Source organism: Hyalella azteca, unplaced genomic scaffold (genome assembly GCF_000764305.2).
Source record: "Hyalella azteca isolate HAZT.00-mixed unplaced genomic scaffold, Hazt_2.0.2 contig8205, whole genome shotgun sequence".
NCBI classification, from domain to species: domain Eukaryota; kingdom Metazoa; phylum Arthropoda; class Malacostraca; order Amphipoda; family Hyalellidae; genus Hyalella; species Hyalella azteca.
Window position 1 is genome coordinate 44,935 of NW_025938304.1, and position 16,882 is coordinate 61,816.

A 16,882-nucleotide genomic window follows, 5' to 3' on the forward strand; every position below is an offset into this window, starting at 1 on the left:
TCGGCGAAATAATAGAATTGTATCGCCTCACAGCAAGCTGGCTTATTTAGTCGTGGCAGCAAATGCAGCGCGTGTATGGTGCGAAGGATTTCCTCCATTTTTCTTCCTTTCCTTCATTTTTCGTTCTTTCCTTCACCATTTCTTAGATCAATTACCTTTCCTTCTTTCGTTCCCCTTTCCTTCCTTTAATACATTTTCTTGTCATTCTTCAGCTTTCCTTAATTCCTTCTCCTTACCTTCCTTCCTTCCTCCACCTTTCCTTCCTTACCTCGCAATTCCTCCAAATAGAAAATGTGTGCGTATGGTTCCATAAGGGCATGCACCATGAATACGTACATCTATTATAATAATATGTGTTTAAATTGGGTCATATAATTAATTAATATTAACTATTAATATATATTATATAAATTGGGTCACATATAATTAAATTATGTGTGGCAGGTAGACCATAAAAATGTCAAACAGCAAATGTTTTTATGCCGCAAAGCCCCAAATCCCGAATCAATACTTAATCGCGCTCTATTCCGAAGTTTTAAACGCACGAAAAACTACGGAAGGCGACAAGACAATCCCGCTACAAAAATAAAAACTGGTTCAGGGAAGTTAGTCAATAAACTCACTGATTCGAGATAACCTTTAAGTTATAGAAAAACAATAGCTGTCACAATTGAATGACGATGGTTTTTAAAAAATGTATGCAGATGCCATTCGAAAATTCACTAACTAAGCTTCAAACCTCTGTAGGTTAGTGGTATTAGTAAGTGTTTATGGTTATTTTGTTCGTTTGTACCCTATATACGTTTCTGGGAAATTGCGATAGATATAACTTATAAATATTAAAAGGTTAAGTCATACATAAATGTGTCACTAATAAATGAGTCACGTAACGCAGATTTCAGTGTGTAAAATCATCGTTAAGAAAACAAGCAATTGTAAATAGCTATACATCTCCTAACAAATTAAATATAATCTGACCGTAGAATAAATATGTCTTTGGTGAATCTGTGTTCAAATTACTAAAAATTATAGATGACATTTAACTACATATACCATTAGTTAGATTAAAATGCAAATTATATAATTGAGATATTACACTCCACCTCCGATGTCGCAGGATCGGAACGCTCGCAGCTCCTACGTATCAATGATCTTAATTAAGGTTTATCGTTACTTGTTTAGCTGTTGTTTGCTTCTAAATATAGTCCTTCTGTTGACTATACTAGTATTTTTAAAATTTTGAACTAATGATAGAGCTGGTCTCTGACACATTATCGATGAAATAATGGTGAATTTACTCAGGATTCTAGATTCTCTAGTGAATTTGCACTGGAGTGGTGAATTTACTCAGGATTCTAGATTCTCTAGTAAATTTGCTCTGGAGTGGTGAATTTACTCAGGATCGCGCGGATTCCGCCCGAATTCTAATATTATAGTTCATAATTATGTGCGTTTCAAGGTAAATAACTCAGCTTAAATAGAAAAGTTTAGTTTGGTGCTTGAAAAAATCGAGCCTGCAAGTTTTTCGAACATGAAGTAAAGCTCAGGACGACGGCTTCCTCCTCTGGCAATCCAGTTTCCATATTAACTTTAGCAACAAATTTCCTGGTGACGCACAGACGACGAGATGCCTTCAACAATGGCTGATTCTTGCTTGAAGTTTTTCATTGTTCCCTTTTATGCTCAGTCGTCTCCCTGTAAATGTAAATAAAGTCCTAAAAAATAAAATTTCTTTCGATATTATTGAATTCTGCTAAAAAATCTCTGACCTCTAAACTAAAAGTTTCGGACAGAAAAATTCTCAGTAAACCTAACTAATCACTCAGAATGAGGGACTAAGCCTCGAAAATTGTTTCCATGCTTAAAGAAAAGATATTTTTTAAGCAAGGATAATTAGGTGCATGTCCATATAGAACGCCAGCCACTTTATCGTTAGCTTCTATATTTTGATGGGTCTGTATATCTTACGGCAAGAATAACTCATCTAGTATAAGGGAGAATAGATTTAAATTTACAGACTATTTTTCTTTATTTTAAAAGGAAAGCACAATACGAAAAAAGACGTCGAAGAATCGCTACGGAAAATTCCTATTGAATGCACGCCTATGTAAAGCTAGTTAACATCATAAGCAAGATCAAAATATAACTGAAATAAATAACTACATTATTTTTAACAAACGCCAATGGAAGCAGAAACATCAAGTCTCAACAGAGGAGAGTGGTCGGCAACGTGGTTGATATCTACCTCCTATAGGGGTCGAAGCCAGAACTCAAGGAGTCAATAATTTGAAATGTTCTAAAATGACCCCTTTCTAAAAAGGATATGACCCCTTAAATTGTTATTTGTCTTATTTATTAATGTCTTATTTCTTCTTCTCTTAACTAAAATTCGAAATTTTAATCTCTACATTTTTCAGCCAGACGAATATTATTACAATAGCAATTTAAAACGTGCGCGGTGTCAGCCCCGTAAACGAATTAAATGGGGGGAAATGGGTCTGCTTCACTGCTCAGATATCTCCTATAAATTTAGTAAAAAAGAAATTTCTTCATGGATGTAAAATTGATACTCGTATCACTTTTTTCGTAGTTGAAATATTATAACATTATAAGCGACAATGCGAACATATATTTCGCTCGCAGGATTTCTATTGACTGAGCGGCGTGCGTATTCAGTCACTGCAACCATTTAACCATACATCAGACTTTACACAAATGTCGATTCCGTTATTGTGTACATACCTGTACTTCACAGAGCATTACGTGACCGGTTCCTACTTAACCGTTTCTGGTACCAGGAAGCTGTTGGCACTCATTGTTCTACCCAAAAGAGGTGCCAGAACCTTCTAATGACTGGCCTTCGATATTCGTATGAGGCATCGAGCCTAAATGTTTACCTGGAGTGACAGAAGAGGTGTGAAGACGCTGGCACGATGCAAGTTTGCGGAGCGCAATGATATTCCGCCGAATGCTATTCTTGGCCTTGAATAACAACGGTTATTTCATCAGGGCAATGGACTGTTTGTCTCCAAACAATGCTCGAAGAATACAAAATAAATGTGCTTGGAATACTAATTTAGACTCGATGTACAATTCAAAGGTTCACTTACCGCCAAGCTCAACGTTCAGCTAACTACCAAAGTTTCCGGTGTAACATTGACAGCACATAGAAGATTTAATTATAACTCGATGAGCTGAAGAGAAACATGAACAAATAATACCAGTATTTTACGTATAACCATGATACCAGGACTGAGAGACACGGCATTTCCGTCCTGAATGAGCTTGACGTAATACATGATTCAGCGGCTAACAAGTGTATGAATTCTGTATGGTAAAGAGGCATTATTACCCTCACGATGTAACCATGGCAAGGCCATCTCGGAGAAATTGACTCGAATTAGCAAAAATGTATTAAGATTAGGTTTAGAATAAATTAAGCCACATACAGTACGTACTAATTATAGCCGTGTATGAGATTATGGTGATGTTAATACAACTCCGTTAGGCTAGTCACCTTTTGTACTCGACGTGAATATGAAGTATAAAGTTAAAGAGAAATCGTAGCTAACTTTTTCAACACAATTACCCTTTCAAATGCTAACATAATCTGAATTCTCTCTCAGCTTGGTTTCACTCACTGAGAATACTTTCTTGCAGCAGTTTAAGTTTTATTGTTACGGAAAATAATTAATTCACTCTGTAAGTACGAGCATAATACTTTTTAAAGTCTGAATATACGTGAAAATTTGTAAATTATTGACATAATGATGGAGCTGTTAACCGAAACGTTTTCAATGAAGATATAATTAAATTACTTTGCTTCTAAATTTTGGGTGAACTTGCGAAAATAAGCACAGTACAATGATATAGGTAGGCATATTTAACTTATTTCATTATATATGTTACTTTAACTTAGCTTATACTTCTACCAAAGCATACTTGTATGTACATAAATATGCTCATTAATATATATTAAAATAATTAATAATTTTCCGAAACAGATTACAAAAGAATTGACATTGTGTATTTATTTAAATCTTTAACACGTCTCCTCACTCATTGTAGGCTTCGCAGAATCAAATTTTCCGAGAAATTCCGTGGCAAGTTTCGTCGTATAAGGCGCGCTTCATACAAGACGTGTCTAGTTTGAACAGAGTTTACTCGTAATCACAGAAAATTTACAAAAAAATAATATGCGGGTGAACCTGGGATGGTATGGGAAGTTTTTACTTCCGTAATCAATAACAACTGTCTTAAAAAATTAATAATCGTGATTAAGGCTAAAGTATCAAAATATTTAATGTAAATAATGTAAATGTAAATAACAAAGCCGATGTATATAGTTGGGTCAGACGCGATTGCAATTAAGATCATGAAGCATTCTGTAACTAATAACTGTCGCTGTACAACACTGCCATGCAAAAGACTTATGGAGGAACATCCGCTTCATATTTTGAGAACATAAAACCTTTTCACAGTGTTAACATTAAAAATAATCGGTAAATACTTATTCTTTACCGATATTCTAGAAGAAAGTTACGTCATTCTAAACAGACGAAGTGGAGCGACCTGCCAGTATACTTTCAAAAAAAGTTAAGAGATCGTAAATTCGTCTGCCAATCAATCATTGGCGGACTTTCAAGCTAAATCCACCAACCATAGACAATAAAATAGAGAGTAAGTACTTACGTTCAATTACCGAGTTTTGAAAGTATGGCCCCTGTAGCTTACGCCTGCGCTCAACATTGAAGTGAGCATCGGCAGCCTTGGTCGTAGCGAGAGAGTCTTGACCGTGAAGCGGCAACCACCCTAGAATATTATATTAAAGTTGCCGGGATTCCCTTCACGAAATAAGGTCACGGCTTACATTTACTTTCGAATGCCGAATCCCGGGGAAATTCTCGTGAATTCGTATGAATACTTTATGCTTTTCAGCAACGGAATCTTTTCTTGTCATATGGACTAGAAAATCTACAACAGAATCTTTTCTTGTCATATGGGATGAAAGGGTAAAATATAGTGATTTAATTAGAGTTAAACTAATGAAATCTGTGCTTCTTCAAATCAATAAAAAATTATTGACTCTGACAGCTTACGAATGAAAGCTAAGATTTTCATATAATATATTAACTAGCCAAGTTTTTAAATCTCTTCTCTTCTTGTAGATTAACATTACGATTCCATTTCTCACATTTTTCTTACTCGCATTGGCGCTTGATGTTTGTATCGGAAGTGATTGAGTGCCCTGCATGCTTTTTTCGAAACTGTGACAGAAAATAACGGATTAGTCCTTTGAAAGGTAACGACTATGAACAATTACCTTTGTACTGAATTTTTTTTAATCCAATCAATGATAAACCAAGCTAAGAAAGATAACTCATTTAAGGTATTGTGTTTAACAAACATGATTATTTAGAACATTCATTGACTAGAGCTCATTATTTGTGAGCATTGAAATTCCTGCACTCCTACGATCATAAGGAAGCAGGAGTTGTAGACTGTAAACCTAACCTAGAGCACAAGCAAAGCAATCCTTGACATTGATTTTGACCTCACTTACTTACGCTCTCAGTTTCCGTTACGACACTTTCAGCGGGAAAAAATTGAGATCGATCGAGATCAGGAACTCGGACTTTTGCAGGAAACATATTCTCATTATAATTAAAGAATCTATGAAAAAATGTTCGTCTTCTTGTACATTGTACTTACAAGTCTTTATATTTATGTTGTTTGCAAATGTTTATGAATTATTTTCGGGCAAATTTTTAAAAATTATCAGTGCATTATTTTGTAACCACTGAAACTTCACTTTATGCTATTGAAGGTTAAATATATACAGTAATATAATACAGTCTCAATCATGCAATCATTCATTTCATTACAACCTTATCATACATTAGTTAATGCCTTGTAAGTAATCCAAGGCTGGCTTTCTCTCATTGTAGCATGAAGTAAGGCCTATTGTGGTAGGAACTTGTATAACAAGTCCTGTGAACAAAGCCTACGCACAAGCTATTTGCTGCGCTTTAACAAAGAACGCGGGCACTACGAATAGGCTTAGATTAGTCCTATCTAATTTACGTGTGCGAAGCAGACAGATTTTAGGCACGTAATTAACCGACCCCACATTAGAACCAGAATTTTATTGACTATAATGCTCAAAAAAACACATGTTGATTTTAGTTTCTTGGAATCCTTCATCTTTACTTTCACTCTTCCGGGATTTTCTTACTCGAGATAGAGCCCCAAGTTCCGCTGGGATTTCCGATGTAAGATGGAAACTTGGATACAAGCGTCATGCACAAAAACAGTTCCGGATTGAGAATAATATTGAGAGTTTCAGTTTATGACTACGAGCCTTACAAGGTATATAATCAATAGGTATACGCATAGGTCAGCTGTCTCCTTGATACTTGGGCAATATAGCACACCTTGTGGATTTGGTGTGCTTGAATATAATGCAAATATAGTTCAATAAAAAGGACGTTAAAATTTTTTAATTATGGTAAATGATTTTTATATAAATACAATTCATGATATCAAAGTAAAGTCGGCTATAAAGATTCCTCACAGTTATTCACTCGTTGCCGCTGCTGATATATCAGATCCTTCGCCTACATATCCGCAATAAAAAGATCAAAACTTGACATTAATATATATGGAAATTTATATAAAAACCAATACCTTTTTTGCATATTTTATTCAAGGTTTGAATGCTTCTGTCTGACGATGAATCTTGATAACTATAGGGGAAGTGACGCTCAAGTATCTAAAGTATTATGACCCCTGTCTCTTATACACATCTAGATGTGTATAAGAGACAGGTAACGTACAAGTATCTCAAGTATTATGACACCAAGAGTTCAGGTAGAGCCGTAGAGACAAGTAACGTACAAGTATCTCAAGTATTATGACACCTGGAGTTCAGGTAGAGCCGTAGAGACAAGTAACGCACAAGTATCCCAAGTATTATGACACCTGGAGTGCAGGTAGAGCCGTAGAGACAAGCAACGCTCAAGTATCTCAAGTATTATGACACCAAGAGTTCAGGTAGAGACAAGAGGGCGCAATCGATGCGTGGCCCTGAGGTGGATGTTCTTGGCCGTAAGGTCAGCGCAGGCAGCGCAGGTGTATAAAGCAGGCGTCTGGTGCTACGTCTCAGGACAGTTCCACACGCCTTGCCTTCGCTTGTGCTTCCATCCTCTTGTCTGAGGTATGTACGTTGGATTTATTGTAATAAACATTTGGATTTGGTTTGTTGGCATTGTGTCTCGCGCAGTGAATGAATTTTTGACTGAGTATTTGGGAAATATTGATTTGATCTTACCGTTGCTTTATGTAAACTCGTATGTATGCTTTAGGAAATATTATTGTTATATGGGTGTAAAGAAGTAACTTAGGTGAAAGTTTCTAATGCAATAACTATTACATGTCTCATTATAAAATACCTGGAATTCATAAATTATCGCCAAATCCACCGTTTCTCAAAAGTGTTAACTTATATTGATTTTTTAGTTGAAAGTTTTTACTGTTATAAAATTCAATACTCTGTAAATATTTGATACAATTTTCAGTAGAAATTACGAATGCATTTATTTGTGTAATAGAGTTGATTATTCATAAACAGTGGATTTTAAGAGTAGCAACAACTGCGCATTAAAAAGTTCTCAAAAAAATTTAGGTTAGTTCTACGAATAGGACCCTCACATTGACAAACGTTATTAAAGAAATTTTTATGTCGACTTTCGGAATTATGGGAAGTATATTGGAATTAAGCAAGACAATAGACAAAATCTTGATCGTTAATATATGTTCGTACGATGCCGTAAAAAATTAGCTTATGATGCTATTCTGAACAAACTCGTCGATTTTCAAATGCATGAAATTGTGTAAAAAATGAATCGCAGATAAAATAGAATCGACTATCGGCACGTAAAAATTTGTGCAAACATCTTCACTTCATAATCACTAATTTTCCAGTTGACCAATGGAATCGAACTTCAACTACTCAAATTCTGTTTTTATATGAGTCCTAATTTCATATTCATCACAATTAAGCTGCTCGAAAAAAATACCATTTCAAGTTATTAATTAACGATTTCAAAGTTTTGATCTAAAAGTCACAGTCTGGAATGCGATCTATCATCAGGGTGGACGACATATATATTATAAATGTTATTAGCATCACCACAAGAATACTAAATAATCATTACACTTTTCAATCTTAACGTCGGCATGCTTCGGACCCAGTTATTACAATTAATTCATACAGTGAAGCCAGTTTGTTAACACCGACCTGACCTAAAATATGAAGCCCTAGATCGTACCCCGTCACTTCATGACGCACACACCAAAACTGAGATGAGAAATTCAAGGTTGCCGCCGGGTCGACGACGCGTCAGTAGATAAACGCACCCTTGACTCTTGGCGGTGACTTTATGTGTTGTTCCGCATCCTTTAAGGAAGACATCGCCGCCGACACTGAGGGTTGTTTGTAAGCAGGAAGTATCTGCCATATGACTGTACGCAAATTGATCAATACGATGGATTTAGAAGTCCGTGATAATTTCAAAATCTGCGGTGAAATATCAATGATAGGAGTCAGTGGAATTCGTGCTGATTGTTGCAGCAGATGCAAAATAAAAGCTATATTGATGGATTATAAAAATGTTAGCACATATTTTAAAATAAGCCATAAATGTATAAATCGATGGACTGTAACTCATGACCAAACGATACATGAGAATGAATTACAGATGGTACCATTGATATTTATGCTTGACTGGCAGAGCACAAAAATTACGACCTTGACAAATGAATCTCAATCCAAAAGCGAGTTAAATTGTACTAACTATAAGTTAATATAAAGAAATGTTAAATAAAATCTTCAGAGAAAAACCGTGCAATTAAGGTTTTGTTCCTTATTGCGGAGAACGGTTAAAAAATTAGTTTTCCTTCTACAAAATAAAATAAACTTATTCAGACGTCTTTTATCGCCGATTTAAAGTACATTTTACATGTCTGCCATAATTAATAAATTAAAGATTAAGAACATCACTTTAAACAATTAATATCCAGTCTCTATGTATCTTTTATTATTTACGTATATTATACCACTATTTCGTTATTTATGTCACACATGACACCAGCACATATCTGACCGATTAATGTTTTTTTTTGCAAATATAAATTTACAGAAAAATGCGTTTCCTGACACTACTGACGCTGGGGGCGCTTCTGGGCGTCTCCCTAGCAGACGACACTCCTGACACTGCTGCTGCTGCTGCTGCACCTGCTGCAGATGCTGCCTCCACCAGGAGTTTAGCCAACCCAGCTGAGCCCCAGACCAGGTAGGTCGCGACGAATCTCAGTGGATGTTGCATTAAATGAATCATTAAGAACTGAAATTCATAGCCAAGTTTGAAAGTCTCAGTCAAAAACAGCAGACAGCTTCTTACTCGGGAATTTAAATATCAACAACCTATTATGTGTCATAAATCAACAACCTATTATGTGAATAAATAATAAAGAAAAATAACCCAAATGCTCAAGAGTTACCGACTACGTGTACCTACAGAACGCAAAAACAGGTTTTGAAGTTGTTTTATAATTACCGGCAGTTTTCTTCGTTATGTGAAGATTACAAGTTGTGCTTTGCAACTCCTAAACTCGCTTATGTTTTCCCATCCTATTTGCACTCGTTTAGCAAACCTCAGGTCGGTGCATGATATGTGATATAACTTGGAGTAATCCCAGGGTTAAAAATGTTTTTCTGGCTTTGGCAGCAAATGTATGTATACCATTTACAAGCTATTACCGCTATTCTCTGAAGTTAATGAGAGGCAACCCTATCCTGGATCAGCTCTCAGTACTCATACGCGTACATAAGAAATATTCCTTGAGATATTTTTTAAATACTCATAACAGCGTTTAATGCAAATATAAATAAATTCCTTTTACAATTGCAGGTTATTCGGCCTCGGCAACGTGATCGGCAACTTGCTGAACTCGTGCTCGCGCTGCAACCCCACAGACCAGGCCTTCGCTAACAGGTGTTGCCAGAGCGGCCAGCAGCAGTGCTGCTTCGCCGTAGGAGGATTCGGACCAGGATTTGGAGGTGGCTTTGGAGGTGGGTTTGGACCTGGATTTGGAGGTGGATTCGGGCCTGGATTCGGTGGTGGATTTGGGCAACCCGGACTTGGAGGCGGATTTGGTCCCGGATTTGGAGGCGGATTTGGGCCTGGATTCGGAGGCGGCTTTGGGAGCAACACCAAGCCAGGTTTTTGCCCCCGGCAAGGAATTTTCGGCCCCCTGACCCGCAGCGCCGCTGGCGCAGGCCAGAACGCCTCACCTGCCCCATCACGTACCACTCGCCAAGCCCCAGCAGCTGCTGCCCCGGCTGCCACCGGAGCCGCCCCCAGAAGCGACGACCCCAGTACTAGGTTCCTCCCCAACCCCTTCGGTCCTGGATCTCTCCTCCCCAACCCCTTCTGCAGGGACGAGTGCTTCAACGACTTTGACTGTCCCGGCAACCTCAAGTGCTGCCTCCGCGACTGCAGAGTATGCAACAACCCCACCTTCAACTTCTTCTAATTTAGCTACTCTTTACTGGAAATGATATTTTTCCATTCTATTCAAGCATTTGAATGGAGAACAAGAAAGACAAATTTTTATAATAATTAAAATAAATTAAATTAAGAAGAGAGTCATTTTCCTTTCGATGGAGTCATAATGTCTTGAAAAAGTACAGCAAGGAAAAAACGGTTTATTTATCAGATCTGTTTACTGCTCAATGGTGAATATGCGCAACGGAATCGCATCAGAAACTCCTGACTGTACGTCATTGATAAATCCTTCACATGGACGTGATATTAAATGTAAGTCTATTGCCAAAATTATTCCCTACAAACTTCAAATTATGAAAATGATTCTAAAAACTGAAACAGTACATTAATACTGCAGTTAATTTATGACCGTGTTGAATGGTCTGTTTGACATATCAAATTAATCATCGCTTATTATGAAGGCATTGAGAACTTCGCCTTAAAGGCCTCCATGCCAGCCACTCAGGCGCTGATATCTGGAATCTTTATCTTGGTCAAGTGACCGAGAAAAGTCCAGCAGCGGAGCACTCAGCAGCTCATAGGTTGACGGATTTAGAGCGGCGACCCATCGACACTCGTTGAATGTCCTGAAATACTCCGTTTCTCCAAAGGAAAAATGTTTCGGAGGATGAACACAGCAATAAATGAGTGTCAGGAGAAAAATTGGTGCAAAACGTAATTTTTAATAAATGAAATGATTGAGATAATGTGCATTCAATCGTAAAATTTAGTCATATCGGCGGAGAATGATTATGTCTAATAAGTCAAATTTAGATTAAATTTAACCATAGATTTCATTCTTCAACATAGGCATGTGTTCTATTCACATAATCATATGCATGCAGCAACAATGGAAAACTGCTTTCCTGCAGATAGCCAAGACTTACATAAAATTCTTATCATTCCATAAGATAATTTCAGTTGGAAGATTGCCATTTGGGTTTTATTTATTCCTGAATTAATTTGGCCGGCTACAGTTCCCAACATTTCGTGCAATTCTGTGTGGGCAACCTTCCTCATTTCTTCATACCCCAATTTGAAGATTTAAGCTAACTCTAGCCTGTATATAGTACGGTTCAGAAACAGCCCACCAGTCAGATTCCAATTACGACTGCTTGTGAGGAAGAATGATGGGCTCACACAATCGGACAAAAAAAATTAAAGCCGTATGAACACGATGCATATTTATTTGAAATTTTTAAAGGTGATGAACACTGGTGGATAGAGAATGATGGTCCAGTTGAAGAGAAAAGATACTATATCTGCTAATAACCTATTCCAATTTATGAATCAAACGATGACAAGATGAATGACAAAATAAACAAGCCTAAAATTTTGGTGCGTCCTAATGCTGAAAGCTTACAGGAAGGCAATTAACAGCTAGGAAACTAAAGAGAAATCAGTGAAAGGAAGGTACTCTAGACCTAGACTCTAGACGGAAAGTTAGAATAGGAGAGTTCGAGATTTGACGTTTGAAAATAAATGAAAGATTAAGGAAACGAAGGTCTGGGCTATGGCATTTGGTTCCACGGCAAAACTGGCGACCACGCTTCAACGTATTTGAATTTCAATAGTTGATTAATGATACAGAAATTGATCAAGTAAATTGTCTAGAGTACCGTAGAAAAATTGAATACAGAGCGTGAATAAATAAATGAAAAATATCAGTTCACACAAATAAAAAGATGTGAAAAAGCAGACAGGGAAGAAGGATGATGTTCAGGACTAACGTCGCTCCTCCTGCGGTGCTGGCTGACGGCAAAGTAGTGAATAATTGAAAATTTCTGACAGCGCTGAGGTACGTGAATTGAATTGAATTTGTTCCACAAGAGAATGCTAGGTTGACCGTATAGATGTTGATTCTTGAATAAATAGGCTGAAATTACTACCTAAGTAAACTGTGGACCTACATACAACAAACTCGGAATACAACATGAGTAATGGGGGGGAAAAATGAGTAATGGGGGAAAATTAAAATAGCAAAAGGCGTCCAAAAATTAAATGGCGTCGTTAGCAATGGAAGATGCTAACAAAGCCACATCTTTACTTTTTCGTCCGCTTCGTCTTCACTTTGGAGTGACACTTCCAGCGTGCGTCTCGTCTAAGGTGGCAGCTTTGAGGTGTGAGACGATCTGCGCATTAGGGCTTCAGCAACAGCTCGTCTTCTCACGAGGCACTGGTCTCGGCGAGAGCTGATCGAGGAGAGAACCGCATGCTGCAGGTTAGGTGTCCGTCACGATCGAAGGCTCAGAGTAGGCAATTTGTAGCTCCGGCTAGTTTCCATGATATGGATAGCTGTTTTCACTTCACTACTCTCAAGCCAAATAATAAAAACCTTCTTGTCTTCCAGCTGAATATATACACGTTAGTTAACCAATTTATTATAGCCTACTATTATAAGATAAACAACCATTTTAAGAGCTCAGCTACTATGTCCTCAAATTCAAGAGTTTGACGATATTCTGGACCCTAATATTTAGTTTGTTATAATTGTTTATATCAATAAAAAATCATTCATTCGTTTCATTAAAATCAATGTTGTCACTTAATTGACAGGACGGGCGGCACGGAACTTAGCGCGTCAGTTTCCATGTACTCCCAGGGCTGGCTTGCGCTGGCCAGGTGAAGCTCTTGCTCCCGATTCAGGGGACTTTCACCGGGCCGTAGCTCGGGCCAATTCACTTTTTTCAAGTTTTATTTTGTTCACCTAACACAATTCTGATTTAATGCATTCAATATCTTTTAAGTGTATCTTTACATTATCAATAAGGTGAAATTTGATCTTTCCTTCCTCTAGAAAGGGAAGTCGCGCTAAAGTATTGTACAGGACTGATGAACAGTAAAATTTAAGAGATATTTACAGTAAGAAATAGAACTTAAGTGAACGATTGCCCTCAGAGTAATTAAATTATTTTTAATCTACTTCCTAGATAATGAATCGAAGTAATTAATTTCTTCAAGTGAAGAAATCACCATGAATTTTTTTCAAATCACCGATGACTTTTTGCTCACGTGTAATATTAATATTAATAAACGTCATCTGATAAATTATGGTTATCGTAAGGACTGAAGAACGCAAATCCGATGCTCAGGTAATGGACAAGCAAACCTCAAGGCTTAGTCTGTGGATTTGCTTGTAAATTATTGATATTCCCTGAAATTCTGAGCGTGCCATTCGGTGAAACAATGGCTGAACGTGACCGAAGCTGCTGAGAAGAGAGCAGTTATAAGGCAAGCATCGAATGAGGTTTTGGTGCCGCATACGAGGCCATAAATGCTTGAGATGGAGACGCAATTCTGGTTTATTAGATGCACTAAAATTCAGTTACTTTTGCTGTGGCTGACGTTGCTCATATATATGCAGACGAGACAAGCTATTGCTTGGCCTGCAATTTCTGACAATAGCAACAACGGAGCTGAGATGAAACAGGTGAGTTATCGTTTTCAATGATCGATGGCAGAGAAATAAAAAATATTGAAATCAATAATTGAAATATTTCAGAAGTACCTGCATTGAAAAGTATGTTTCAGTGCGCGAACATATATTGCTTACAAGAAAAATGTTTCGATAAAGTTAAGTCGAAAAATAAAATTCCTGCAGCCGTCATGCAGGAACGAAACGAGTGCGTCGAACATTTAATGAAAAGGAACCTTTAATCGTGCAGTTATTTGCACCTGAACATAATTTGTGATGAAATAATTGTTAGAATATTTAAACTCTGTATTGTTATTAATTATGATTGTGGTTATATTGTATTAAAACTCTGAGATTACTGTAAAATTAGAATATATTTTAAATATTTTTATTTTAATCAAATTATCTGTATTACGCACAAGAAGGCTTTTTCAACAAATTAGAATTTTTCTAAAGTTAATCTCGTCTCCGGACGAGGCTGTATTGCTTTGCGCTGTACTACTGGGTTTGAAACATCAGTAAAATAACATTTTATTGAAAAAGAAGAAATATTTTCTTAAATCCTATAATATTCTAGGTAAATAAAAAATGGTTATTCACGCACAATCCCTTGGTTTTGTCTGAATGAAATTCAATCATTTAATTGTTTTCCACCTCAATACTTTGAATATATTAAGAAACCTTCGAGGCTACTTAAAAAATATGGATTATTAGCGATTACCGAAAATTTCATATTGTCATACGTGCACGGTGATCGCAAATCTGATACTATTAATTAAATACATCGTCCTATGTGTTGAATTGTCATAAATCTAGTTCTCCCATATGTGTACGATGATCATAAACCTAATTTTACCATACGTGTACTATGATCGTAAATCTCGTTCTACCATAAGTTTTGATGATCGTAAATTTGTCTCTCTACGAACAACAGACGAAATCACTAAAAACGAATAGCGGTCAGATGGGAAATGATTGTGCTATAAGAACAAAAAAATTCGGTGTTTTTTTCGGTCGAAAGAAATTTCTACATCGACGACCTGATGCCGCCCGGCCAGAGCCGGGTAAAAGCACCGTAAAGCTTCTCACTAAATCCTGCTTATAACCTTTGGGGTCCCGTCATTCACGTTCATTGAGAAACATTCGACTCCCTCAAGAACTTTCATGGAAACATCGAGGATTTCTACAACAAACATATTTTTTATTCAGGCTTCAATTCAATTTTAATTAGTGGTTACGATTTTATCCGTATTGAATAAGCGACATGACTCTTAAATTAGAATTAATCTTAATTTTAAATTAAAATCTTGAATTTTAAGATTTTAATCCTAAAAATCGTAAAAATGTAAAATCTTAATTTAAAATCTTAAATTAAAATAAAATCTTAAATTGTATAATTTAACATTTTATGATTTTTATGATGAGCAGACACATGGTGGACCAGGTCTCCAAAACAACCCCGTCGAGCACCGGTCCATGTTGTGGCCGGAGGGAGTCATCCCGTACAACATCTCGGCGCCCTTCAGTGAGTCAGCAGAGCAGGACCTATACTTTCAAAAAAAGTTAAGAGATCGTAAGTTCATCAGCCAATCATTGACGGCCTATCAAGCCAAATCCACCAATCATAGACAAGAAAATAGAGCGTAAGTACTTACGTTCACATAGCGAGCTTTGAAAGTATCCACCAATCATAGACAAGAAAATAGAGCGTAAGTACTTTCGTTTACTTAGCGAGTTATGAAAGTATGGCCCCAGGAATATTAATTCTGGCTCTGACATCTGGCCAATGCTCGGGAAAAGTATCGAGGGAAAAATGATTAAGAAACTATGTAGTATTAATCAGCTCTGCGTTGTATTTGGTTTAAATAAATTGCCAGGTATTTCACGACCAAAATTGTGAATTTATCACGACTATGACTAATTTAGAGTAATTTTTGACTGTTTTAGACTAATTTATTTCATCCACATGACAAATATTGATGTTTAAATCAACTTTCTCTTCTGAGGGTTCAAGATTCTTGATAAAAATTGAAACACAGGAGCCATAGCTCAAAATTCATGCAATGGCTGCTCCAGTGAAAAGAAACTGCGAACCCCATAAATTTCGATCATCAAAGTCAAACTATTCCAGTGCAACCAATCCTGCATTCCAGTGCAACCAATCCTACATTCTGGTGTAACCCTGTCTCTTATACACATCTAGATGTGTATAAGAGACAGATATTGTAGTGTTGTTGTAAATATTGTAGTGTTGTTGTAAATATTGTAGGGTTGTTGTAAATATTTTGGTGTTGTTGTAGATATTGTCGTGTTGTTGTAAATATTGTAGGGTCGCTGCAAATATTGTAGTGTTGTTGCAAATATTGTAGTGTTGTTGTAAATATTGTAGGGTTGTTGTAAATATTGTGGTGTTGTTGTAGATATTGTAGTGTTGTTGTAAATATTGTAGGGTTGTTGTAAATATTGTAGGGTCGCTGCAAATATTGTAGTGTTCATGTAAATAATGTAGTGTTGTTGTAGAAATTGTAGTGTTGTTGTAAGTAGTGTAAGTACATGTAGTGTTATTGTAGATATTGTACGTTTCCATGACGCAACATTAACGCGATAGGTCTACTGTTGGTTGATGTTGCATAAATAACTCGAAATTCGGGAAATATACTGTGCGGCCTTCACATTTTCTCAGGACTGTCAAATCCGTTGCATGCAATAACATTAGACGAACTCTCCTTCAGAATATTCATCTATTTTTTCTGAAATAATACGTGATGCGATGACACACTTACATTTTTTACTGATATTTTTTCTGTAAAATCTACATTCATTAGGGGAAATTTTAATCTCCTAATGATTGAAGTTTTGT

General features: G+C 36.7%; 1 protein-coding gene across 1 annotated transcript; it reads left to right on the forward strand.

Moving 5' to 3' along the window:
- Positions 1-7,146: 7,146 nt before the first annotated feature.
- LOC108681461 (spidroin-2) lies at positions 7,147-10,701 on the forward strand. Its single transcript, XM_018170492.2, has 3 exons — positions 7,147-7,216; positions 9,201-9,353; positions 9,972-10,701. Exons 2-3 carry the CDS (start codon positions 9,205-9,207, stop codon positions 10,594-10,596), a joined length of 774 nt encoding a protein of 257 aa, XP_018025981.1. The 5' UTR covers positions 7,147-7,216; positions 9,201-9,204; the 3' UTR covers positions 10,597-10,701.
- The last annotated feature ends 6,181 nt before the right edge of the window (positions 10,702-16,882 follow it).